We start from the raw sequence: 25,798 nt of genomic DNA on the forward strand, positions 1-25,798 counted from the left end.
AAAAAAAAAATTATATTCCAAAGAGCTTAGAAACGGATTTGAAAGATGACTTGGATGTTTGAATCAGACTTTGGTAGAATTTAGTCACGTTCTTTCAGGCATGTTTCACTGCAACAGCCTGAATGTGGAAGTGTCTGAAAGTAGGTGACTCAGTTGTAACCACTTAAGTTCCCTAGGTACCTAAACTTGCGTGCCCAGAGACACTAAGGCTGTTTTCACAGGCCTTAGCTGTTTAGCATCCAGCATAGGCACTTTCAGGCTATAAACTAGATGTTTTAGCACTTAAAATTCTTGTAAGCATGCTGTCAGTGCACTTACTAAACACACTGATAATCAAGAGTTCAGTGCAGAGCTCGGCAACCTGGTGTACCTTCATTTGTAACCATGGCCAAGGGAAAGAAGGTTCACCTTTTTACACGTTAGGTCAGTTGGTCACATTGTTCGGCAGTGATCAGGAAACAAAAAGCCTTTACCATGAGGTGTCTGAAACCCACATCTATGGCTGGCCACCAGTCTCGAAGCATGGTTAGGTTGGAGGAGCTGGGCCATTGCAGAACCACTATGCAGCTGGTGTGCCACTTCTGTGAATCCTGATCCATTTCCTTTTCATGAATCTGTGTGTCTAAGAGATGCAAGATCATACAGCTCGTTACATGTACCTTGGCACAGCTCCATGATACTGCATGGAAAGCAGACTGGAACCCAGATGCAACCATTCTGTCCTTGCCTTTGTGAATGCCAGTATTACTGTCCATATTTAAACTAGCTTTTCTTTTTCAAATGTTTTGAAAAATTCTGTATAAAAGTAATCAACTCACTCTAAAAATATATTCTCTTTCGCACTTTGTGTTGTATTTTATAGTAGTATAACAGGTTATGATTTCAGAAATGCACATGTATTTAGTGTAAACTCTGTATTTGAAGAACAGACATGAAAATAAGTAAATGCTTATGAACAAATTACTAACTACAAGTTGAATGGTGAGTTTGTTAACATGGGAGCTGGTATCCATATGGATCAATGAAGTGAGTGCTATAGCTGCACTTTTCTATAACAGTCGTGTAACTAAATGGCATAATAGCCAACTAGTTGAATGCCCATACTGGATTATTTCCAAAGGCATATAGAGGGTGTGCAAGGCCCTTTTTCAGCTTAATCTTAGATAGGACTAGTTACTGGAGGTGTGTGTGGCTCCTGCTGAAACACCACTTCTGGTTCTGGTCACCATAAGAAGCAACAGTTCTGGTGGAATGAAATTAAGAAATTAGTAGAGATGAGTAGTATTGGTTGTTTATTATGGCATTTGAAGAAAGTGGAATTGGAAGAGTGATTTTGAACTAAATTCTGAAATCCTGCTTGGTAAATATTGTTTGGTCACTGAAGCTGGGTGTGCTGCTGTCTAGCAGAGATCTCGGAGTTCTGCACAGGTAGCAGTAGCACATATTTTGCATGTATCACTGCAGTGAGATTTATACAGCCACAGAAAATACGACTGGATAGATTTCTACAGGAAAGCCCAATCTTTTGCCATACAATAGTGCTATATAATTTCTTCATACTGGCAAGTAAGAGGGGAAGGGAAGCAGAAACACCTTTCCATGTGAAATGGAGTAGTGTCAACACTGGCACTTCTATTTTGGATTTTGTTTTAATGCTGTTTTTATTGTGTAACTTGTTGCTAATCTTTTCAGCAGAAACGGATATACTTTTCCTTGAATTAACGTGGCTTTTGGTCTTCTGGGAGACCTTAAGCTGATAACTTTGTTTTTGCGCACATTTCAGAGTAGCTGGCATCACTTCTGTGACTGGGGTTTGCTGAGACACTGCAAACCTCTTCTGTCTTCACTGAAATCAAACCTCTCACTTCACTGTTCTCTGCATCAGCTAATCTCCTTATCTCTTTAGTTCTTTACACTGAAATCTTTATAACTACCCCATAGCTGAGAAAGTCTCAACTACCCCCAATCATTTCTGTTGCTGCTGCCACCTCTATGGCAACATTAAAATAGGAGCAAGACACAATGCATTTGCTGCCTAAACATCAAAATTATAAACTGTGTTGATAATCTTACAGTGATACCATAAGAGGGAGAATATTTGGAAGGGAAATCTCCAAATTCAGGTATTATTCAAGTTCTATTGATCTGCAGAGAGCACAAAGCCCCTATTACCTTTCTTAGAAGCTGAGTGTGATGATGCTTCATCTCATTTCACTTAGCCTGAGTTTTCCTTGAAAGAACTGGTGGATAGTTAGTTGAAATTCTAAGCATCAAAGCCATTTATCATTTTAGAAATACTCATATATTTCTAACCAATCTCCCTAGATTTATCCAAGGGTGTTGGTTCTGCAGGTGTTGTTTTTTTAATTATTTATTTATTTCAACATCAAAAGGTCATTCGGGTCCTTTAAAAGGACTTTCCTGACCTTAATCCTGGCTGTACTGGGCAGCTGAGTTTCGTGGATGCTGCAGCGGGCCTGGCCAGTCTGGGTGCAGAGGAACTGCGAGTATCGTCTGTGAAGAAACCATTTATAGTTTTTTTATATATATACCATATATAGTATTTATAGCCTAGGAGCCCCTGAGGGTGGGAGTATGTGTCCCTGGCAGTGCTGGTAGGAAGAGAGCACCCTTCTCTCATGTTGGGGAGTTCTGAACCCTTGTAGATCAAGTTAAAGGACATCATATTAAGTGTGGATGCCAGCCAGTATGCAGATTATGGACTAGTAGTGACTTGAGTTTCCACTGTATAGGCAGGCTTGTGCATTTTGGTGTTTTACTTTTCCAGCTTGGCCTGAAGCGTCACTCAATTTTGGTAATTCAGGCTTGCAAAGGTATGGTTTATGATCGTAACGGCACGGTTTATGACTACAGTACCTGCATCCACATAAATGGCTGCAGTTCCTTACTTGCGTGTAGGATGTAGAAAATAATCCCACATGCTACTGCTATACCTGTACATCCAGGACAATCCTCATTCAGGTCGCACAAACATTCCCTCCTTTAATAAAGCCAGGGTTTATTTGATCTGATGGCAAAATGAAAAAACCCACCTCTTTTTACAGAAATAGGAAATCTGTGATTTAAAACCATTAAAACCCACACCAAGTTATTACCGTTGTAATGAGGCAATAGTAATGAGGAACAGGTGGTTCCAGAGCTCTTAACACAACGGAAAACTAGATGTATATTGTTTCAGAAATGGCATGTTGTTTGATGGTATATAATTGTTCAGCGTTAGAAAAATGTGGAAGCCTGAAAAAAAAATAGAATTGTATTTATCCATATTTTTATGGAATTAAAAGATTTGCTTGTTGGTAGAAGTAGCTGGCTACATCAGGTGCAGTATATATTGATGCCCCATCGATTCTAAGCATTTATCTTATTGCAAGCATTTGTGTAGGTTACTATAAATAAACATAAATACTGATTTGTATGTGTTGCCCTTCCACTGACACAGAGATATATTGCCTTACTTTGGAAGTCTGTACACCCTTCTACTTTGCATAGATGGCTAAAGGAGATGCAAGGCACCCGTCTTTGGAGAGGCAATTTAGAGGAGAGAAGAAGGTCTTTGTGCAATTTTACAGCATAGTCTGGATATAAGTAGGGCAGAATTTAGTCCCAGAAGTTTTATTCTCTGAAGTATAAGGCATCGTGCTTTCCTTTCTTAACAACAAAAAAACAGAAAAGCCCTTTGTTTTTACTGTTGATATTTTCTCTCTTTTTTTTTTTTTTAATAGGAAAAAATACAGTTTTAACTTCTTTAACCCTGCTTTTACTTTTTCATTGTTTGTCCCCTAGACCTCACTGTTTCTACACTCTTTTCTTTTTCCTTTTTTTAATAAGGGGATACTCCCAAAGAAGTATCGCTTGACTTCTTATGCTAATCTTGCATCTATTTCAATTCATGTTGACTTGGAGAATATGCCTTGTAAATAGGAATACCAACTGACATACTGAATATAATCCTCAGGTTCTAAGCGTTGGTTGTTTTCACAGCATACTTAAAGGGTAAGCTGTCTTACTATCCAAATATCATGGCTGGGAAACTGAGGCTAACAAAGGTTGTATGATTTATGTGAAGCCACAGAGGGAATAAATGTTGGGTTTAGAATTCCTGGCTTCTGTTCCCATGTTTGGACTCACGCCGTCTCTCAAAGAAATACTTTATTCCTCCTAATACTACGTACCTTTCCATGTCTGTTAAATGTAGCCATTCAAAAAGTAGCTGGTACTCAATTCTCTCTGTCTGTCCTATTGAAACTAATGAATGCCTGCAGGCAGGCATAAGGTATCGTTACCTTTGACAGCCAGTATGTTTTATGTTTTAAATTATGTGTTAGGCAGAATTTTTGGATACTAATTTGATATAATGAGATGCACTTCTAATATCAACCCTAGTACGGGAAGGCCTTGCAGCCAGCCTACTCTTTATTTAAAATTATTCCATTTCAGATGTCCTAATGAGTGCTGTGAGTTGTGTAATTCTTTCATAATTTTCCCATGTTCCCAGAAGGGAACTAGGGCCTGGAGTTTTTTCTATTTTTGTTCTAGTTTATTTCAAATTAGGGTGAGCGCAGAATAAAGATCTAGTGGAGGACTTATGAAACAGTTTCTATTGTGAGAATGGCAATTAAGAAAAAAAAAAATATAGTCTACAAATGTTAGTGTTATGGCAAGTCTCGATGCCTCCACTGTTTGCCATTATCTTATAAATATCTTGACTCTGACTTTACAATGCTGTTTATAGAATTTAATAAAGCAAATGTAATAATGCTGCCTGTGCTTTAATGCACAATCTCAATTGAGTTGACCAGAAGATAAATAGGAACAGGAATGATAGTGCGTTCTTACAGATTGTTTTTAATAAGCATGTTATTTAGTTGATCAGCCTGGTGCAGTAATGCCTCCTATCCTGCTCTACCAGACAAATTTATTAATGCTTCCTCCCCCACCCCGCCGCCCCATTTCTCTGAGAACATTGATTCCCTGCAGACATATCTCTATTAAACCTCTGGAAAGTCACAACTTCCAAATAAGATTAAGTAGCAGGAATGGTACTAGAAGAATCAAAGAAAATTGAGTGCGTTATTGAATTCATGCCACATTGTCTCAGGAAGAGATGGGAGTTATGTGTAGTGGTAACTTTTGTCCTTACTGTACTAACAAAGCTGTGGGCATTGCTGTCAAACCTAATTGTCTGCAGTGCATCAGGATAAAATGAATCTTTTCTCTTATCTAAACTCCTACCTGGTGAGATTTTACAAATGAGAAATAGATTTCAGAAGGAAGCTTTACAGTTGATCAAAATAATTTGCCATTATTTGCTGTACATAACCCTATCCTAAAATCCCTGTGGACAAAAAATTTTAAAAAGCATCTGGCTTTGGATTGTAAGCAGACTTGCTTGTCATGCTAGCTGTTGCAAAATGCAGATACTCATTTTAGAGCTGCCTATTTCTCATTTTGATCTGGCATATTAAAAAGCATATAATTAATGGTTGACATTAGTAATTAACATTAACTTTATGGTGCTTAATATGCCATCATTCATCCATCAAATAACTGGTATGCATAATGTCTTTGCATAAAGGTTTTAATTGCACAAAATGATCCTTCAGTTCTCAGGCTGAACCGTTTAAAATAGTTGTAAATGCGTTTTTAAAAGATGTGAATTTTCCATTTATTGAACGTAAACATTGTTTTTGTTTCTCCCTAGGAGCGTGCATGAACGTGTAAGACAGGGACTTCAACTAGGGAGCCCGGCCCCAGACGCACAGCTTCCATTAGTGGCTAAAGAGCACCACCTCGCTGTCGCCAGTGCTCTCTGGAGAAATTTCTTTCCCTACTTGAAGAGTCAGAGAATGTCACAGATGCCACCTTCCCCACAGCTTGCTGATACAGCTGCAGGTTAGCATTGACGCTCCCTGCGACTGACTGAGTTTAGTGCTGTTTTCTGGGTCACAGACTTTCAAGGGTCTTGTACTTTGGGTATTTCTACTTCCATGTAGTAACTTAAATATACATAAATGCAAAAAGTAGATGCTATGCTAAATATTTTGACAAGAAGAAATACTGTAGTCTTGAATTACTTGATGGAATACAAACAGATTGAGAACTCCAGAAAGGTTTGAACCTATACCCGCCTGACTTCTTTTTCGCTACTAGTCACGGATTATAACCAACGTTGCAAATGTTACACGGTATAAATGAGAATAACATCTTTTACTATATCTAGTATTTACATCTTTTTGTAGAAGTTCATGATTTTATGTTGAACTACTCATTGCAGTTGCAATTCAAACTAAATTTTTCAAATGATACTTTAAGTTTGAAGACAATTTTTAAAAGGTTGATTACATGACTGTTGGTTTTTGCTGAAACCTTATGGTCATGGTCATAAGACTTTCATAATTCATTTTAATTATTCATCTTGCTTTACACTGAAGGGTTTTAATCTTGAAGTACAGCATTCCATATGTACGTGAACTTCATGTGCAACAGAGTCAGCATGGCAGTGGATAGAAAGAAATTCCAGATTGGTCTTTAACAGCAGCAGCTAGCGTTGTATTCTGTAGTTCCAATGCAATCTTGTGTCTGTTTAACTAAAGTTTAAAGAAGTGAAATATAAAATATTTTCTTTTTCCCATCATGACATGAATTGGATAAAGTTACAAGCTCAGGAGTACCGAGTCAGTAACAGAAAAGCTGAACGACCCTTCATTTGAACCAGCTCGGCAGTAGTTAGTAGGTAACGTTAACGAAGGAGGCAGCGTGCAACGGCACTGATCTCACACTGCTGAAGCATGTATGGGAAACAGCAATACAAATCAAAGGAAGAGGTTGTTAATGTCAAAACTTTCATTCATTTCCTACAGTGTCATATCTTTTTATTTTATATTAACACAGTGAAATAGCAAGAAGAACAACCTATTATAAACTCCACTTAGAAGCAGGGGAGTGCAGTTGTGACCTGCTTTATAGAGACGTGTTAGGCAGTGCTACAGCGGAAGGCAAACCTTTCCCATGCTGTCTGAGCTTCTTGCCTTAGAGGTTGCAGCCCAGAGGAGAGCGCAGCTGTCCCAGCTCTCCTGCTCCCTCTGCCAGGCAAGCAGCCTAGGACTCACGTTATCATTTCTGTCTCCCATTTCTCCCCCAGCCCTGTTATGGCTGAATTTGCAGAAACAATGTGATAATCTGGAAGAAGGCTGGCACAAATTGCTTCCTCACCTAAGGCTGAGTGGGGGCTTTGTATGACTTTTTATTCTTCCAAGACACACAGGAAATGCGAAGTCCTTCATAGCTTAAGACACTCTGTCCCTATACCATTAATTAAAATGGCTTTGTTGTTCTTTCTGAAAATTAGCCTTTTCTGTCTAATCATCAGCTTCTCAGTGCATGCAGGTTTATAAGTTATTATTTTAATAAATTATTATTTCGATAAATTATTGTTTAATGAATCATTATTTTAATAAATTAATATTGCATTTATATTTAATGTTGAATTGGAGAATTTTGGAACTAGTGAGCCCCTTTATTTCAATGCCCTCCAAAGTCAGTTTTCCTGACTAATTTGATGCCTCTCATTTCCTATAACCCAATAACCGCTCAGCATTTCAGATTACATTTTCTTCCTGAATTTAAATGCGTTTGCCATTTGCAGCATAAAGACTATGCTTTATTTATTTTTTTTACTGTGGTGGTGTTAGGTACGGATTCCAAGGTAGACCTAACATAAACGGCAAAAAGTTGTGCTTCAATAACAAAAACTGTGCAAAGTACTGTCCCAGTTTCTAGATCTGCAACTGTTACATGAAGATCCTTTTTTCAAGAATAAGCTTGTCCGTATTGCTTTGTTTACACAGTAACTTCTGATACATGGAAGGCTATTTTAAAAATAGAAAGGTACCGGCTTTTACTGAGCGAATTCTTTTCAGATACAGTTCTTCACTGCGAGAAGTGTATAAAAACAACAAAGCAAATAAGTAAAACTCAGCCCTGTAAAGCACAGTAATACCTGTGTGTACAGGGGAAAAGGTGGTGGGTGGAGGCATGAAAGGGAGGCCAAGAAGGCAAAACCCCAAGTTTTTAAGACACTGTTTCGATTGCATAGGTGGTAAACCTTCTGTGGTTTTGTGAATATATTTAACATTGCATATTTTTGGATCCATTTTCCCTCCTTTGCATTAAGAGTGTCATGTTGACTTACAGACTCCTTCAGACAGAGATTACATTTTAACATGTGTACAAACTCCTGCCTGTTAGAATCGTTGCCTAGTTTTAATTGAGATTTCTGGTACTCCCAAACTACACATAATTAATTGTAATTAATTTTCAGTGCTTTTTAGTGGAACAGGGATGTACAAAGAAACTATTAACATGGTGCTATGTTTTTCTGTCTTTACAGGTTTTACTCTCTTAGCTTTGGATATACCCGGCAAAGCCCTATCAGATCTCCAGCCACAGCCTGTTCTATCAATGATGCAGCTGTTTGGATGGGATGACATGGTGTGGCCTCAGCTGGTGTCAAGATACCTAAGTCACCTAATTCAAAACAGGTGAAAAATTGCAACTACTTTTCCTTCCAGTATCTTGCCATTCCTTCGTTAGACTTGTGGAAAATGTTGCTTCACACAATGATGTTGCATTAAGATGGTCTAGGTTCTTTGCACCTGCTAAAGTTCTAGGTTTCTTGAAATTATCTGGGACATTTCATAGGGGATAGTGGGTGTTATTTGGGTTGGGTTGGTCGGTTGTTTTTATGTGTAAATAGCTTAAGGTACTAAAAATTTGTCAGCAAGACTGGTAAGTATTTTGAAAGTTCTCTGTCTTTTATATAGCAAACCACTTATTTTTTCCCAGTGGAAATGGTGTTGTTACTAACATCATGGAGATTGCAGACCTATACAACATCTTCAGAGAAGTACTTCTGTGAAAGGGCAATACTGTGAAATAAAGTGAAATGCCTGAACTCACAACCTGTTTTTTACTTTGCATAGTTATAGTTATCCACCCCCTTCTATTGTTACATCTGGGAAAAGTTGTTACAGATTGGCAAGGCAGTAGCCTCCTGCCCTAGCTGCACTTGAGGTTGAATAATGTACCTTGGTAAATTTAAAAATTTCTAGTTAAAAGTACTGGACTTTTTTCCTCTACCAGTTACACTTAACACAAAAAACTTACATCTTACAGAAAGTTGAGATAAACATTATCACAGAAATCTGAGGATGCTATATAGTAAATATTCAATTTTTAAATGTTTTGACTTCTTCAAAACGAAGAACTTCTTCAGGAAGCTGAGAAGGATCATAGAATCGTAGAATGGTTTGTGTTGGAAGGGACCTTAAAGATCATCTAGTTCCAATCCCCCTGCCACGGGCAGGGACACCTCCCACTAGACCAGGTTGCTCAAAGCCCCCATCCAGCCTGGCCTTGAACATTCCAGGGATGGGGCATCCACAGCTTCTCTGGGCAAACCTGTTCCTGTGCCTCACCACCCTCACAGTAAAGAATTTCTTCCTTATATCTGATCAAAATCTGCCCTCTTTCAGTTTAAAGCCATTACCCCTTGTCCTTTCACTACATGCCCTTGTGAAATGTCCCTCTACAGCTTTCTCGTAGGCCCCCTTCAGGTACGGGAAGGCTGCTAGAAGGTCTCCCCAGAGCCTTCTCTTCTCCAGGCTGAACAGCCCCAGCTCTCTCAGCCTGTCTTCATAGGAGAGGTGCTCCAGCCCTCTGATCATTTTCGTGGCCCTCCTCTGGACCCGCTCAAGCAGGTCCGTGTCCTTATGTTGGGGCCCCAGAGCTGAATGCAGTACTCCAGGTGGGGTCTTGTGAGAGCAGAATAGAAAGGATGGGTTGTGCAGTATTGAAAGTGCAAGGAAAATGATGGTAAGGAATGACATGCATTAAAACTTCCTTTTTGACAAGCTTCTGGAGTGCATATTAATGTTCATGTAGCTCAGGTTTCTGAGACCTGCTACATGGATGCTTTAGATTAAATAATGGATTTAGAAAATATTACATTCCTATGTTTAACATGCCAACATTGAATTTTTACAGAATCACAGAATCGTTTAGGTTGGAAGGGACTCTTGAGATCAGAACTTGCCCAATGCTTCTGCTCAAGCAGGGTCAGCTAGAGCAGGTTGTCCAGTTAGATTTTTATATACATGAGAAATTTTATTTGCTTTGAAGTAGGCCTCTATAAACTTTAAGATAGATTAGTGGTGGGGGTCGTTATTGTGGTGTATTCCCCCCTTCCTGCTTCTGAATCAGGCTTTGGAAGCAGGGGAGGTGAGAGATGAGAGAGAAGGAGGGAATGTTTCTATGTCAGGCTGTGTTTGAAAGTGAAAAATGTTGCACATTTTTAGGGTACATGTTGTACTAAGGAGCATAGCTGTAAATCAAGATACGGTAAAGATTATTTTAGTGTGATCAGCAAAGATGAGGCTATGGCCTTCTTGCAGGGAGATATCAAAAGAGGTTGAATTTAGTTCCTTGTGTGTTAGTTTGCAACTTGGGAGAGGAGCGTTCAGTCCTCTCTTTGCTGTATATCTCTTGCATGATCTCTACAGGGTGTGTGTCATGCAAGGTTGCAGATACCTAGCACATCCTGCATGAAATAGGAGTTAAGCACATAAATAGCCAGTTATAATTTGAATTTTGTTGCTTTTCAGGTGAGAGCAAGAAAAACATTTTGATGTCTAGATGGGATTTTTGGTATAATTTAGGTGTTTAAGGCTAATTACTGGTTCCCCCAGTAAACACTCAAGTAAGTGACTGAGAGCAGTTACTAAAGTATTGATTAATAATATTTATTAAGCACCTGATATGTTTTTATAAATATATATCTCTACAGATGCATTACTGTGCTGGCTGAGATAACATTTACTGTATTTGGAACCATGGCCAAAGCATTCCTGGGCACGATTGCATTAGCAAGTGCAGAGCACACACATACAGCCCTGCTGCCATAATTCCATCTAAAAATGCAGTTGGTATTGATGATAATAGTCTGGTGTACATTAGATGAAAGGTTAGAGCACTTGCACAAGAATTTGGAAAACCCAGGTTACGTGGATCTTGCACCCTGAGGGAATTCAAGCCTATTTTTCCAAATACCGCCATAGAAAGGAATGAGAGGACCTTGCCCTCCTCTGGCAGGTTGTGCCACGGAGGAAATTAAAATGTCAGGCTGATGGATCCATATTGAGAGAACTAACAGGAGAAAGTGACGCCAGAGTCAAGTGATGCTGTGTGTGTATGTTCTCACTCTGTCTTGTTCTCTCATACATTTTCACTCTGCTTTTCTGAATCTCCCCGCTGCTGGAAGCATGGGACAGAAACAGTCACACAGAGACAAGTATTTTTGCCCTTAAGCTGTTGGTGTTGGTATAGCCCAGCCTCAAGGACAGTTTCCCCTGTCAGTTGCCTCAAGGCCAACAAGGTAAAAACTGAAGTGCCTGAGCCTAGGGGGAAGGTATGTGCCTACCTCATCAAGAGCTGTAAAGTGTTCAGATTTCCTTGTGGAAGGACAATGAGTACCTCAGATAAGACTTTTTTAGTAGAATTATACAGAGGTATGCTACTCTAAACATTGCCATTTTATTATATGTTAATAAGATGGCCGGTTTTTGTAGTATAATTCATGTACTTACTTACTTTAGGCAGTTGTAGAGTAAAAGTTATGGAAACATCCACGTGCTGGGATCTTAAGACTTCATGGTTACTGCAGTCTGTTAATTTTCACATCAAACGTTATCAGTTAAAAAGTAAAAAAGATTTTTTTTCTTTTTTTTTTTTTTTTTTTTCCCTGATGCTGTTATAGACCTTATAAGCTCTGGGAACATGCGCAGAAGCTCTTACATTTCTTTTGCAGTAGTGCCTAAAAGTTCCTCTCCAGATCAGTGTTGTGTAGTACATGGCAGTATTATAACCTGTTTAAACTAACTTTGAGCATGTGTATAAGCTCACTGGTTTGAAAGGACCACTTGCCATGCTTCTAGCAGGTAGTTGCTATTCCTTCCTTTCTTAAGGATTAGGAGCATATTCCACTCCAGTTTTAGGAAGATGTCCAAGTGGCCTACCTACCTACCAGCAAGCAAGAGAAGCACAAGTGAGACTACAGCAGAAAGTGTTGTGAGCCTTTGGGGCCAAGTAGTCTCACTGTGAACATCAAGATTACATCAGGCTGGAATTCTTTATACGCTACCGCAAAGAGCATTAAGATAAAACATCCTGGTTTTTTCCTCTTTTGGTACTGGGATTTAATTTTCATTTTCTATATTTTATTTGCTTGCATTTGGTCTCCTTATTTATTATGTCAGTAGTGCTTCAGCAGGGATGTTCAGACAAAATACACAGTTGACATTGGTTTTAACTAAATGAAACAGAAAAAAAGCTTTATACATGTTGTTCAGTGAGAAACAGAATCCAGTTTGGTTTCCATCTAGACCTGTGTTGACTTTCTGTTGCAAGCAGGAGTAAAAATTCAGCAGAAAATAAGTAGATTTATATGTACATATATAAAGAAATGAGTACAAGCATTTTTCATTAAAGTTGAAGCTCTAGGACTGACCAGGGAGAAAATCTCTCAAATAAAAAGGTGTAACTATTTTCAAGAAATTTCACTGACCTGAAGGACACACAGAGCTCATCCGATAGGAATTGGAAACAGGGTGCAGAACAGACCCACTGCCTGTTAATAAGGAGTTTCTGCAGAATTAATGTTGTGGGGCTGATACGCTTGGGAAAAAGTGAATGTGGCAATGGTAAAGCAAGTAAAACTGAACAGTGGGGTACAGGAATTGTGCATTGAGTGTTGATGGTGCCGTTGACTCTGACCTGACAACTGGCTGGTAGAAGAGTAGTGAGTGTTTGAAAGTACATGCAGCAAGTTTGCTGTGTGTGAAAGTATGTATAATTCTGTGTATATACATACATACATAAATGCATGCTTCTCTAAGTATACATCAAGTGTAGGGTTTCCTTTCTCATCTGCAAGGTGCCTTTTCATGCTTCCTGTTTTGCTCTGTTTCTAGCATGACATATCTTTATTTGCTAATGCAGACCTTCTCTTCTCCATCTTTGTGTAGATAGAGCTAAGCAGACTTCAGAGTAGCATGGGGCACCTGAGATGGCTTTATATGAGAGGCAAGAGTAGCTAAAGCAGCATCAGTATGAAGTTCCAGGTTGATTCAGATAAACTGTTTCCAGCACTGTACGTCATCAATTTAGATAATACTGTCAAATTATCCATTTTTAGAAAAAGGCATTTCTCACTGTGTGTATTTTGCCCCTCTGTTTTGTTTTATGTAGCAAAAATGTGTACATGTGTATATATGCTTTTATATTACAATGTGTGGCTTTACCAGATTTACTGTTTTCTCTGTCTTTAGCCATCGGGATATTGTGGGCAAAGTCTGTAGAGTACACAAAAGGAATGCCAGTTAGCCTTCCTGTTACTTTATTTCTAATTGTTTCTGTCCACTGTTTCTATATGTCTACAGCCAAATGAGACACTCTACCACCTTTTTGCATATTTTCATTAGGTCTCTTTACCTTTTTCCTCCTCTTCTATATCTGCAGTGCGCTGTGTGAAGCTTTTTCTAGCATGGGATATACATCCTATGAAGCTTTGACAGTACGTTCTTGGTTTCGATGCATTTTGCAAATGTTCGTAGATCAACCAAGTGGTGTGCTGGCTGAGGCAGATGCTGGGCGAACAGTTGGTAAGTGTTCACATTTCCGTGATTTTGGGGTAACGATTCTATATTGTGAAACCGGCAAACGTTTTCAGCTAATTACAAAATGTATTTTTGTTTGTATTCCTTTACTTTTGCCTAATTATAAAATGTGTTTCTTTACACTGCTTGTGCTATTTTTTGATAGTTTGCCTGCTCTGCATATAACAAATTTATCACAAACAAAGATAAAAGAGCTTGTTTCCTTGGAAGCAAAGAACAAAAACTTTGCTCCCAAGGAGACAAGCTATTTTTCCCCCATGGAAAAACGTCTCTGGAAAAAACTGAAAATCTGAAGTACATCGTAAAAAATCATGTTGTGAATGCCCTAAAAGAAGAAAAAAGAAAAAAATAATCCAGCTGCAATTAATTCTTTCCTTTTTTATATAGGATATTTTGCTTTCTTAGAGCAACACTTCATCACTTCTATAAAATACTGCAGTTCTAAGTATCTGTAGAACACATCTTCTAGTGGCTATTTTTCATACACATTTTGTACATTTTCAAGAAAACCATCAGTAAAATGAAATAATTCATTATCCATACTTAATACTCTTCATTCTTTTATAACTGTTAGAAAAAGAACTAGTTTGGACACAGGTTGTCTAGGTTGCAGAATCCTTGTATTTTAGAAATTTTAAAATCATGTTTCGTTTTATCATTCTAGGACTAAAGTAAATGGAAAAGCGTAACTGTATACTGTATTTACTGCTGTGCTCTCTTGTAACAATCAGGGAAAGCCTATATGGAGCAGCTGACTGAAATGACAAGACTGATTTTTAAACTCTCAGAAGTAGAAAACATTCTTTCGAAGGCTCATGTTGAAGAGTCAGTTTTCAAGCAAGATCCTAAAAATGCTCTTGTCCAATTCATTAAGGTACTGTACATCTCTGTGTTCATAGGACAGTTTTAGTGAAACGCAACTATATATGAGATTTTGTGTGTATGAAAAGAAATAATTCGCACAAACCTTATGAGAGACTTGGTGAAGTTATGAGACTTAGTAAGTTTACATTTATTTCAATGGTTTTGTTTCCTCAGGCTGTTGGTAGAACTTACAGTGGCCTTCAGACACTCCCTGAGAAATCTATCATGGTAGCAAAGGCTCTGGAGTATTTAGGTGATGTATTAAAGTATGTAAAACCTTATTTGAAGGTAAAAGGACCCCCAGAAGGTCTGCAACTTACATACTGGATCATAGGTAATTATTTTGCAACCTCTTTTCTTTCAGGAAGTAGTTTTTAAAAAATCAGTAAAATGTGTCTTTTAATCTTTTCTTTTTTTTTTTTTTTTTCCTCTATACCATCTATCTTAATGGTTTTAAAAAGCAAAGTCACCAAGATGTTACAGTTAGGTATTTAATTTTCTTCCACTTATTTTTTGTGTTTTATCCTGATGTCTAACCTCCTCGTGAGATTGTTGGGTTTTGGGCTTTTTTTAAATAAATTACCCCTGCAAATCATTTTCAAAAGTAAGATGTTTTCTTGTCTGTTACTTCTGAAAGCCACCTGGTCTACCTAAACAAAACCAGAAACAATGACAAGGCAGTGAAGCAGTGTTACGGCCAGCTACATCATATTTATTGGAGTTACAGTAGTGGACAGGTTGGCTTAGGAATGTAATTTGCTTCCTTTTAGGACTGCTTCTCTTACATACACTTTGTGCATTTATTAAGGTTCAGATTCCAGTATTTGTTCATTAAAGTGTGGAACCACTGATAGGATGGAAAGAGTGCTGTTTATTATGTGCCAGTCTGATGTATTTACCTTTAAAAATAGGGGAAAGTTTATGTATCTTAAAGATAGAGGTAATGATTTGCATGTACACCCAGCGTGCGTCATGATTATAAGGAGCAGAGTGAAAAGCATGACCAAGATGCAAAAGGTGTAATGGAATTTGAGTTTTGTAAAACTTTCCTTTTCTATTGCAAGATCTGTATGATTTGATTTACAAGACATATGTTGATTGGTTTTAGATATCCAAATGTTGGGTCAGAGCCTTGTAAAGTAATTCTAGACTGGTATTCTCCTTTTTGTTCTTTGCAGTAGGGAACAATTAATCTTCAGTCATGCTGTTGCGTGCAAGAAATTGTCCTTTCTTTTTAGTTAAGACAATATAAGAAAGGCTTAAAAGGGCTTCTTAAAATTATAAAGACAAAGCAAGAAACTTAGTAAATCTGAACACCTTCCATCTGTGGTCAGATTTTGTCTTCTACCGTCCCATACATCACAGCAGTGATAATGAAAGTACTTTTAGCTGGAATGAGCATGCTTCTTTCAAAGCAGAAAGCTTAGACAACATTATTAGAAGTATTGTTAAGCGATCGTTCTCTTTCTCTGTGATCAATCATTGTGTTTTCTTTCACTCCACAAGATTAATGTTGTTTTGCGCTGTTTTTAGAGATGGTAATGAATGACTTTTATAGATTAATAGTATCTTGTAACAGTCTATTTTTGATCTTTCATTATTTTCAAAATCTTATTTTCTTGGGGTATTCCTGTATTTTCACTCCAGCAAACAACTTTTTGCTTCTAGTTAATTAAAAGTTAAGAATGTCTGTGGGAACTACTACATAGGAATCTTGTTTTGTTTAATCTATATTTTGAATATTAACACTCATAAGTATAAAGTTATTTTCTCAAGAAAAATTACACCTCACTGCAAGAAAGATGTTTCTCAAAGTTAGGGTATTTACACACCAACACCTTTTTACTTTTTTTTTTTTTTTTTTTTTTTTTTTTTTTTAACTCAAAAGGAAGATCTTAAAACTGGCTCAAAGCTACGGAAGTGATACATTAATGTGTTGAAAAGTTGAAAACAAGAAGGATGCTCTCTGAGGCTGTCATTTTGTGAACTCAGAGCCCATAAAGATCTGGAGAGACCATGTTGATTTAATGGAGTTGGCTGCCCCTCGTTCTTTTTAATCTGCTGAATTAAATGCATTAAATACAATTTGAAAGATATTTAATGTTTTCCTAACATTGAATTGCTGTATCAATAGCTGCTGATGTGGCCACAGTGGTATTAGATAAATGTGAAGGGAAGGCAAAGGCAGTGTCTCTCTGTAAAATGTGATGAATACATGCTGTAAGGTGAATGTTTCAGTGTGTGTGTGTTGATTGCGATAGTGTTACGTACCAGTTCTAGTTAATTTTCCTGCAGGGATGTGAGAGACTATCTTTTCTTTAGCATTACTGTACTTCTAAAGCAGCTTCACGTGCTGAAAAACTTGTAATATATTGAATCAATGTAGCACTTTCATTTTGCTGAACTGTAAATGGATTTAAGTCTTGACTGGGCTTTTGGAACGAGTACCTGGGAGTGAGACATTTCAGTTGCTGTTGCTACTCTTGGATTATCTAATTTAACATAATTGCCTCTTTAGCTTTTCAGAATTTTTTTTTTCTGACTGTAAATTGCTTTGGGATTTTTTGATGCTTTTTTTCAATAGGATGTCTGGTAAAGTTCTGGGCACCAATAATGGCTACTTCGAAAGCGCAGCCACTCTTGTTCCGCATCGTGGATTGTTTACTGCTGCCGCACTCTGTGCTCCAGCAGGACAAAGAGCTACCCGTGGCTTTGCTGTCTGCCATTCAGGAAAGCCTGCCTCTTTATCTTCAGGTAAATATCTGAACCCTATTACCAGCACACAAACGTATCTTCAGGAAAAGATTCACGTTGCAGAGGATGTTTTCTTTTTCCCTAATCAAAACAAGCGCTGACTGAATTTAAAGACGCAGAAAGAGGAGGTTTTCTCTTGTAGAAGTGGAAGGAAAAATGCCACCCCATTGGCTTTCTTCTCATTGCATGCAGCTCTGTTGTAGTATGCTCCAGAGCTGCTATTCTAATCACTGTATATAGGCTGCTTTTAGCCAGCCTGTTGTTTACACTGGGCTCTGACACGTGAGATTTCTGAAGCAGTGGGTCAAATAATCATACTGCGTAGCAAGACGCTAGTTGAGATGACAGAGCAAACAAATGTTTTAAATCATCCTTGACTTGGCTAACTGTAGATAATTAAATATGAGCTACTCTTTATTTTGTTGTTGTTATCCTTAGGAACAGAAGACAATCCTCTGCATATCATGGCACTGTTTTATCCTAATAGTTTGAGAATATGTTTTGCTCAATCAAGTTCCTGCTGCTTACGCTTACATGGCTAAAGCCTTCTTTCCTGTTACGCCTCCTATTCTTCCCTCAGCTTATCTATCACTCTTGAAACTCTGTAAGGCTTGTTGATACTGTAGAAAGAAACTAATTTCTGCTGTGAGGAAGATAAAAGCATGGGTTTTTTAACTAAATAAGCTGACATGGTTTTCCCTTGTAAATCCTTGGATCTGTTTTGCTTGCTATTTTCCCTTCCCTCTTAGTCTTCATTTTGATTGCAGTCTTAAATGATTACTTTACAGGATTGTATTGTGAAACAATGCAGTGTTGACATTGTAAACATCCCTCAGATTTATTCCTTTCAAAAGTTGCATTGTGATCGATTACGTCATATGGAAGTGAATATGGTTATATAGTGAGGTGCAGAATATGACTTGCTTTGCTGCTTTGTAGGTATTTTCAGTAGCTATATGCGTGTAGGACCATCTGGACACTGATATTACCACAGAGTGTGACTGTCTGCTTGCTAATTCAGTATTTTAGTTGGAGAGCACCGTTTCTTTGTAATGTGCATGTATGGATGTAGATTGAAGATGAAGCCACTCAAGCTGGTTTTGAAATCCAAGCGTTGTGGACCTTTGTTTCCTCTTTTCTTTGTCAGTATCTGACTTTGTGACCTTAGTGTCACACTCTTCAGCAGTCTGCTGCATAGTCCACGTGCTTTCCAGCTAAGCTAGATGATCTTATTGATCAAATAGTTCATTTTAGACAAATGCTGCTTCTAGAAAACAAGTAGCCCTTTAATTTGACAAACACTATTGGGGAGAGAAGACTTGTTTTTCCTGCTTCAATATGGAACTTCTACATTTTATTAATTGTTTGTATTTTTAAAGGTCCAGTATTTGTAAGTGCTTCTTACTTGTAAATGCTTTATTCATTCCAGAATACTTCCTTCTCCTTTATTGTGGAAAGTGGAAAAATTCTGAGTTAGAATCAACTCAAAATGAAATATTTCAGCATGAGATTAAAAAAAAAAATATTCTCTTAGGACTGCTTCTGAGCTTTGAGTTTGAATGTATTCTAAACATTCTCTGACTTCTCAGATTATCATTTTACAGTTGGATTCAGTCAAGTTGGTTTAGGGCTAAATTCATTCCCTTTCACCTCCATGTACATTCCCATTTAACTTGCTTTAATGATTTTGTGACTAGCAGTTTGTGAGCTGATTCAACTAGGAACTAGCTCCACAAAACAAACAAAAAAACCTTCAAACCTGAATAGGCGTATCAGAAAAATGATAAAACGGTGTATGTGGGAGGGAACACGTAAATATGGTGGGAGGAAAGATGGAGAAACAGAACCCTCTGGGAATAACCCCACCTTGACTAATTTAAACTGCTGGTGAAATGTGTGGTCAGACTCTCCTTGGGTGGCTGCCCTGTGTCTGGGGTCCATTCGTGGAGGTGGAGCAGCGGTACTGTAGTGCAGGAGCCTTGACTCACCCTACTGTTAGACAAACATTGTTCTGTAGATCTGTAGATCATAGTCCCCGTTAATACTCTCTAGTTTACAACTTAATCCTTTGGCTGTTATATGAAAGTAAAGAAACAGGAGTTTGGAGACCATGCAAAATATCTTCTTATACATGCAAATTCTTTATTCATAGCCAAAGCATAAAAGCCTTTGACTAGCATTTCTACTCATAGGTCTCTTAAATTCTTTTTTTTTTTTTCTTTTTTTTTTTCTTTCCAGTGTTCTGAAAAGTTCCAGGCTCCATCTCCATCTTTTTTTATTGTCCTGAACTCCTTCAGTTCCTTTGGTGTGGGCAGCTCCTCCTTTGTCTCAAAGACCTCCTTAGATCTCAGAAAAAGTCTTAGTTTTGCGAGCAATGGTTTGCAAAACTTCCCTCTTTCCAGAGCTTTTAATAACTAATTTTAATGTGGTTTATTTGATCCTTTTATGTGGGCTTTGAAAGCATTTGAAATCAGTCTTAGTAGCAGGCAATTAATTTCACACACTCAATGATGCAGCAATCTTAGGAAATCTGGTAGAATTCCTGAACCGTATAGAAAACAATTCCCCAAATGGCCACATGCCCTGTGTAATGGTAATGCAGCGGCCACGCAGCTGGGCAGCAGGCTTAAAGGCAAGGACAACGTTGCTGCCGCTGTGCTGTGCTGTGCGGGCATTGCCTTCCTTTGCCACCCTGTGATGGCAGAGGCCAGTTCTTCATCTTTTGGGACAACACAGGAGGCTCCTTCTCTCCCTGCAGCGTAGTTTGTTACTACGCTCAGGATTCATCAGAACTGATGCCTGTATCTCACCCTCCTTCACCACCCCAAACCGAGGGGTTTATTTTTAATTCAATTTTAATTCAGTCATCATCAAAGATCAAAATTACAGGCTTTGTTTAATTTTACACAAGCACAGATAACTGTCAAATGTTCTAATTAAAACTAGATGTTGCATTTCTCTCTCCTCGATTCAGACTGACTGTATTTACTTCTTCTATTTGTGTTTAATGTATTAAAACATGTGGGCTATACAGCTGTGCCTTCTGACAGTTGTTGGGCAACTGGTCTGTTCTCCACTGTACACTGAGCTTATCTAGAAGTTTCCTTCAAACTCAGTCACTGATGCTGCCTTGTCAAAATAGTTTAGCTCTAGAAACTTTTAAACTAGTATTTATTTATTTTTTCTTGCCTAAAGAGTTACTATCTGGATATTATTTCTTTCGCTGTGCGTCATCTGTTTTGATAATGTTTGATGACCTAAAAAAGATTTTGTTGTGAAACAATACCAAAATTGTCCTCAGAGTTGTTTGAATGGTGGATTAAAGTAAAGCATGAAAAACATGAGTGAACAGTCATTTTATAACTTTATGGGACTGTTCTTAATTAAGAGACAGTGAGGCATGTAAAAGCTAACGTGAGGTATTTTGCCACTGTAAAAAGAAGTTGAGCTGATTTGTGAGATAGTGGATTGCTGAAGCCTACCATGGGAAATTTCAGATTGAGATTGCTCTTGGAGGGATTTCTTGGAGGATGATTTGGAGGATTTTTTTTTTAGTACACATTTACCAGTAATATGGGAAAGAACAGAAGTGGAGTAGAGAACTTATTTTAGAGAATAAATAGTAGTTTAAATGTATCTTGCAGAATAGAGTGTGGGTGCATGGAATAAGCATAATATACCTAATAATGGTAAAGGTAAGATACCCTGCTTGATTTATTAGTGTTAATCCTGTCCAAATACAGAAGATTTCTATCTAAATACAGGAGAGTGGTGAAAGAGCTTAATTCTAAGTAGTGCTTGGCACATACATTTTCCAGTGATTTTAATGGGTCTGTGCAGGCTCAGCATTTGTCAGAGATCAGACCTTAAAAGCCCTCCTGTGAGCCACATCTGTGGTCTGATATTTGAGCAAGCTTATTAATACATTTTGTGAATTATAGTATGTGTTTAATAGGAATTGTACAACATTAATTGGTGACCAGCAGATTTATTCCAACAGCAGGACTGATATTATAAGTCATCATTAGATAGCTTGGCACTTCTGCAGTGAATAGTTCCAGTAATCCATACTAATCGGTTCTTCGCTCTCCACAGGTGATTTACAGATATATGGATAAATCAGAAGAAAGAGGCAGCTCTGGCCACAAAAGGTTCCTGCAGTGAACACGCACGGGAATCAGCTGCCTTTCTAATAAAATGAGGAGCAGATGTTGTCATGCTTCTCTACTCCCGTTAAAGTGTCTTTTGGTTTTTTGTTTAACCTCAGAAGATGGCTAAAGAACATAGTTAGGAAAAAGAGAGCGGCTCTATCAACCCTTTAAAGTCCATCTGCTTTGTAGAGATCATCCTAGGGGTCTGAGACTGGTTTCAGATTCCTGGTCCAGAATTGCAGTCCAGTAGCATGTGTTTCTTTTCTATCTCACCAACAGTAGCTTCCTTCATCTCTGTTAATTACTGGTGGGATTTAAAAGAAGAAAGTTCCATGTGATTTCCTCATAATCACATCCTTGGTCAGTGCTGCCTAGGATGTTTTGCCATTGTACTCAGAGTTTTGCAGCTGCTGTGCAGTGTTGGTAATTTATCCCGTCTGCCACTTGGGATGCGGTGGTGTCAGACTTTGTGCAGGTCTGTTGCTCTCTGCACTTCCTAAGACAAAGAACACAGTGTTGAGATAAAGGCAATGGGCCTTCATGTCCAAAATAGAAATCCAGGTTCTTCTGCAGAAACTTTTAGGAACGGTAGAAGTGTCAAGGTCAAAGGTACGATGATTCTTCCCTGAAAAGCTTTGATGCTGTACACATGCCTTTCATGTGTAAGGACTGATGAATGGATTTTTCTACTACACAGAAGGATTTTTTGTTTAAGGGTGGGTTTTTTTGCTCCCAACAAAATAAAAGGTGATTTTTCTCACTGTTGTCTCATTGGAAAAAAGAATTTCTATCTTGGAAGACATTGGTGCTAATCTGGTAACTTTCATTAGGAAAAATGATGAGGGTCCTCCTTATTGAAGGGAGAATTTAGGTATCACCACATGGTTTGAAAAATTACACCTTTTTTTGAGAGTCAGCATCTCTTCCTGGCCCACCAATAATGAACCTAGAATCCTTTATAAAGAAAGCATTAGGTTACAGAAAAAAAGCATTTTCTGTGTTTTAAAATGTTTCTTAAGTTAACAGCTCTCCTTACAGGGTTTCGAGAGTGCTCTCTGTCCTTTCTTCCCTCCGTAGTTGAGAAGAATATCTTTCAGTAATGCTCTTGGCAGGGTGGTTTGGTGGATTTTTTATTATTTAATCCTTTCCTTCTTTTTCAGATTACATCTTGCCCCATCCCACACCCCAGAAAGTTAGAATCAGTGTACTTCAACTGAAAAAATAAAGATGCTTTTATGAAGCGTCAGGCTAGGTTTGTTGATCCTTCTTCAAATGTAACTATTAGAAGATCTGCAAAAATTAGTCAGTGTTCCTTCAAACATCTAAATTTTTATTATTTTTTTTGCTTTTTAAAGTATCTTTAGGATCATTTCTTAAAAACAGTAACTAATTATTTAATAACAACTGATGTCTTCCTTTTCTTGATACTATGTAGCATTTGGTGATCCTCAATTTGAAGAACTGTCTCATTTTAGTAATTATCATTGTTAGTTCTTGACAGGTGTTACATTCTTCATGTATTCTTGCAGAAGTCCTCTGTAAGGTTGTGATGTTCTTTGTGTCGCTTTTATCAGGTAGATTAATACACTTTCTCACAGATATGTTTGTTGGGTTTTTTTCTACTGTTAAAACAGTCTAGAGTCATAAGAGTGCCAGTTCTGATTATGGAATATTTTCTTTCTTTTTGTAAGAGCCGTACTACAGAAAGCACAAGCAAGTCTCCTTTATGCCTGCTGTAATATCTTGCTGAAGACATCAAACACTCAAGCTTACATTACTAGATAATCTGTCATCTCTAACAATCTCAGCTGCTTGCCAAGCAGTGCTTTTAAGAATTCTGATAAAGCAGCAGCTGCTTTTTCCTACAAAATTTTGCTGTATGTACACGAAAAGAGGAGACAATCTTAATTGTTTATCAAAGCCCCAGTTCAGGCAGAGTCGTTTATGTTATTGGGACTTACCAAAATTACCAAGGAGCTCTAAAAGAATGTGTAGTTAATCCCTAACTGAACAGGTCTGCATTCAAGAGGACCACCTACAGCAAGTCTTCAGGCAAGTCCTGAAGCACCTCGTTTCTTAAAATCTCATGTTTCTTATATATGTTTACTGTGGAACCAAAAGTAGGAACTCCCTGTTTCAAGAAAGTGCCAAGACGACCCTCAGCTCTGTCTCAGTCTGCTTTTTTTTTTTTTTTTTGCCTGAAATAATTGTTCTGTCATGTTCACACAAACAGTTATAGATTAAAATCTTTTTTGGGGAGAGACTCCTATGTGAAAAGCAACAGAAATACTCTTTGTCAGTAGTTGGGGGACAAAAGCAGCTTGCCATGAGCTATTCATTCACACATCAGGGGCATTCGCTTACCTCAGCAGCCACCCCTGTTCAGGCAGGTACTCCTCCTACCAAAACGGGTCTGGATTGCAGTGCTAGTGGAAGTTTGAAGGGCTGTTGCAGTCGCTGTCTAGGGAACTCTGTGCTTGAACTTTTTTTATGCCATTATTCTTGTTGCACGACACTTGTGAAAACTGAATTCTCAAGAGGCTTCTGTTTGTGGTGCTGGCTGTGACCCTTGTGATAGGGGACGACTGGACTTGTTTATTTGGTGTTTTAGTGATTTGTTCTTCGTCCTTTCAGTAATCAAAGGAAGGCGAAGGAAGCTCTTAACTTTCTCTCACAGCAACTCGTACCACTGAGAAGAATACTCTTTTCAGAGATGTACCATGTGTATGTTGTGCAGCTATGGGTAGTGTTTAGGTAGGCACTTTCTGGGCAAGATTATAGATTTTTCTTTGGATCAATATAGCTTATATTGGATAAATCGCAGCAGGTTTAGCCTTACCTTACACAGATTTTTTAAAAAAAACCACTCTAAATCCTTTACAAATGATGCCTAATTTACCCTGATTTGTTCACACTATGAGCAAAAGGTTTCTTGTCAGGCCACGATTCAAAGTGCTCATTTTTCTGCTATATTGTTTGTACAAAACTTTCACATCGTGCTTTACAAACAGATGAGGTATTCTTTCTCTCCCTTCATAAATCTTACCTGACAAATATACTATGTTAGAGCACGTACAGAGTTGAAAAAGAAATGAGGAGCTCTTGGGCACAGAAACACTTCTCAGGTCTGAAATGCCAAGGTTTTATTTCAAATTTGAAGGGGAGCTTGTGTGTCCCAACGCTTATCTTCCAATATATCAATTAGTGTAGTAAAGATTTTTCTCTCCTTTGCAAGCCTTGCTCTGATTCTGTCTTCATTTATTACTGTTGCTTATTTGTCATGCAGTAGTTACTCTGTGCAGCGGTTTACACAGCGTGTAGTGAGTATGTAGCCTATGGATGTGAAAGATTTATTAAAAAATATTGTTAAGGATTTATTTGATTTCTCACTTTCTAAAATTTTCTGCTACAGGGCCTGTCCTTTATATGTTGTCAGTCCCAGACACAGGGTGCCTATTTAAATCAACTGCTTGGGAGCATTATTCAGCAGTATTTTGGACGATTTCTCCCTTCTTCTCCCTCTGCACTTGGAGCTGGACAGCATCCTATGCTGACTGCTTTATGCAGTTCCATTACAGTCCCCCAGATGCTCCGTCTGCGGAAGACCACTCTGCATGTCATAAAGTAAGGACCAGCAAAGTAACAAACCCATCACTTATTCAGATTTCACAAAGGGCTAATGGGGAAGGGAATGCCACTGCTTTCTTCTCAGTTAACTGATGGTTTGGCTATGGGAAGAGCCTGCGAGTTGCTGCCCAGGGAGCAAAGGAATGACACCATGTATGCATTAGGAGAGTAAAATTGGGAAGATTTGGAGCCTAGTGAGATGGTCATTGAGGATAAAGGTCCTAAACTATGAGAAAAAATGCCACATGGGGCCATGTGAAAAGCAAGTATTTTTCTTGACAAATTACCCTCCAATATACATCATCAAATGCTTGTGTCTCAGGCAATATTTAGGGCTACAGAGTTGTAGTACTTATGGTTGGCACGTACCTGTGCACGGGAGGGCTCATCGCTCTGTGTGTGTCAGGGTACACCTAGGTGTGCCAGCTGCCCAGGGGAAACAGAAAGTTTGGAGGGTGGGAAGAGGGAGGCGTAGAGGCAGGGAGACAGTACTTGTTCACTGTGCTGTCACTACTTGCACAATATCAACGGCAGCTATAAATGCTGGACCTGCTGCGGAAAGGCTGAAGCTTTGTTTTGTATACCACAGGAGAGGGAACAATTTGTTGGGAGAGGAATTAAAACCCCCCAAATATAAGGTGATTTCTTATA

At 38.3% G+C, this 25,798-nt stretch overlaps 1 protein-coding gene across 4 annotated transcripts in view; it reads left to right on the forward strand.

Moving 5' to 3' along the window:
* MMS22L (MMS22 like, DNA repair protein) overlaps window positions 1–25,798 on the forward strand; it is a 92,735-nt gene that overhangs the window by 59,465 nt on the left and 7,472 nt on the right. For 2 of the 4 annotated variants that reach the window (XM_055714301.1, XM_027800982.2), the window contains 7 exons: window positions 5,723–5,913; window positions 8,411–8,561; window positions 13,594–13,736; window positions 14,483–14,625; window positions 14,790–14,949; window positions 17,200–17,369; window positions 24,933–25,144. In XM_055714301.1, the coding sequence (XP_055570276.1) occupies window positions 5,723–5,913; window positions 8,411–8,561; window positions 13,594–13,736; window positions 14,483–14,625; window positions 14,790–14,949; window positions 17,200–17,369; window positions 24,933–25,144 (1,170 nt within the window). Of the gene's footprint in view, window positions 1–5,722; window positions 5,914–8,410; window positions 8,562–13,593; window positions 13,737–14,482; window positions 14,626–14,789; window positions 14,950–17,199; window positions 17,370–21,464; window positions 21,704–24,932; window positions 25,145–25,798 lie in introns of those variants that run through there. The other 2 variants (XM_055714302.1, XM_055714303.1) reach the window with 2 other exon arrangements.

Source organism: Falco cherrug, chromosome 6 (assembly GCF_023634085.1).
Source record: "Falco cherrug isolate bFalChe1 chromosome 6, bFalChe1.pri, whole genome shotgun sequence".
NCBI lineage: Eukaryota > Metazoa > Chordata > Aves > Falconiformes > Falconidae > Falco > Falco cherrug.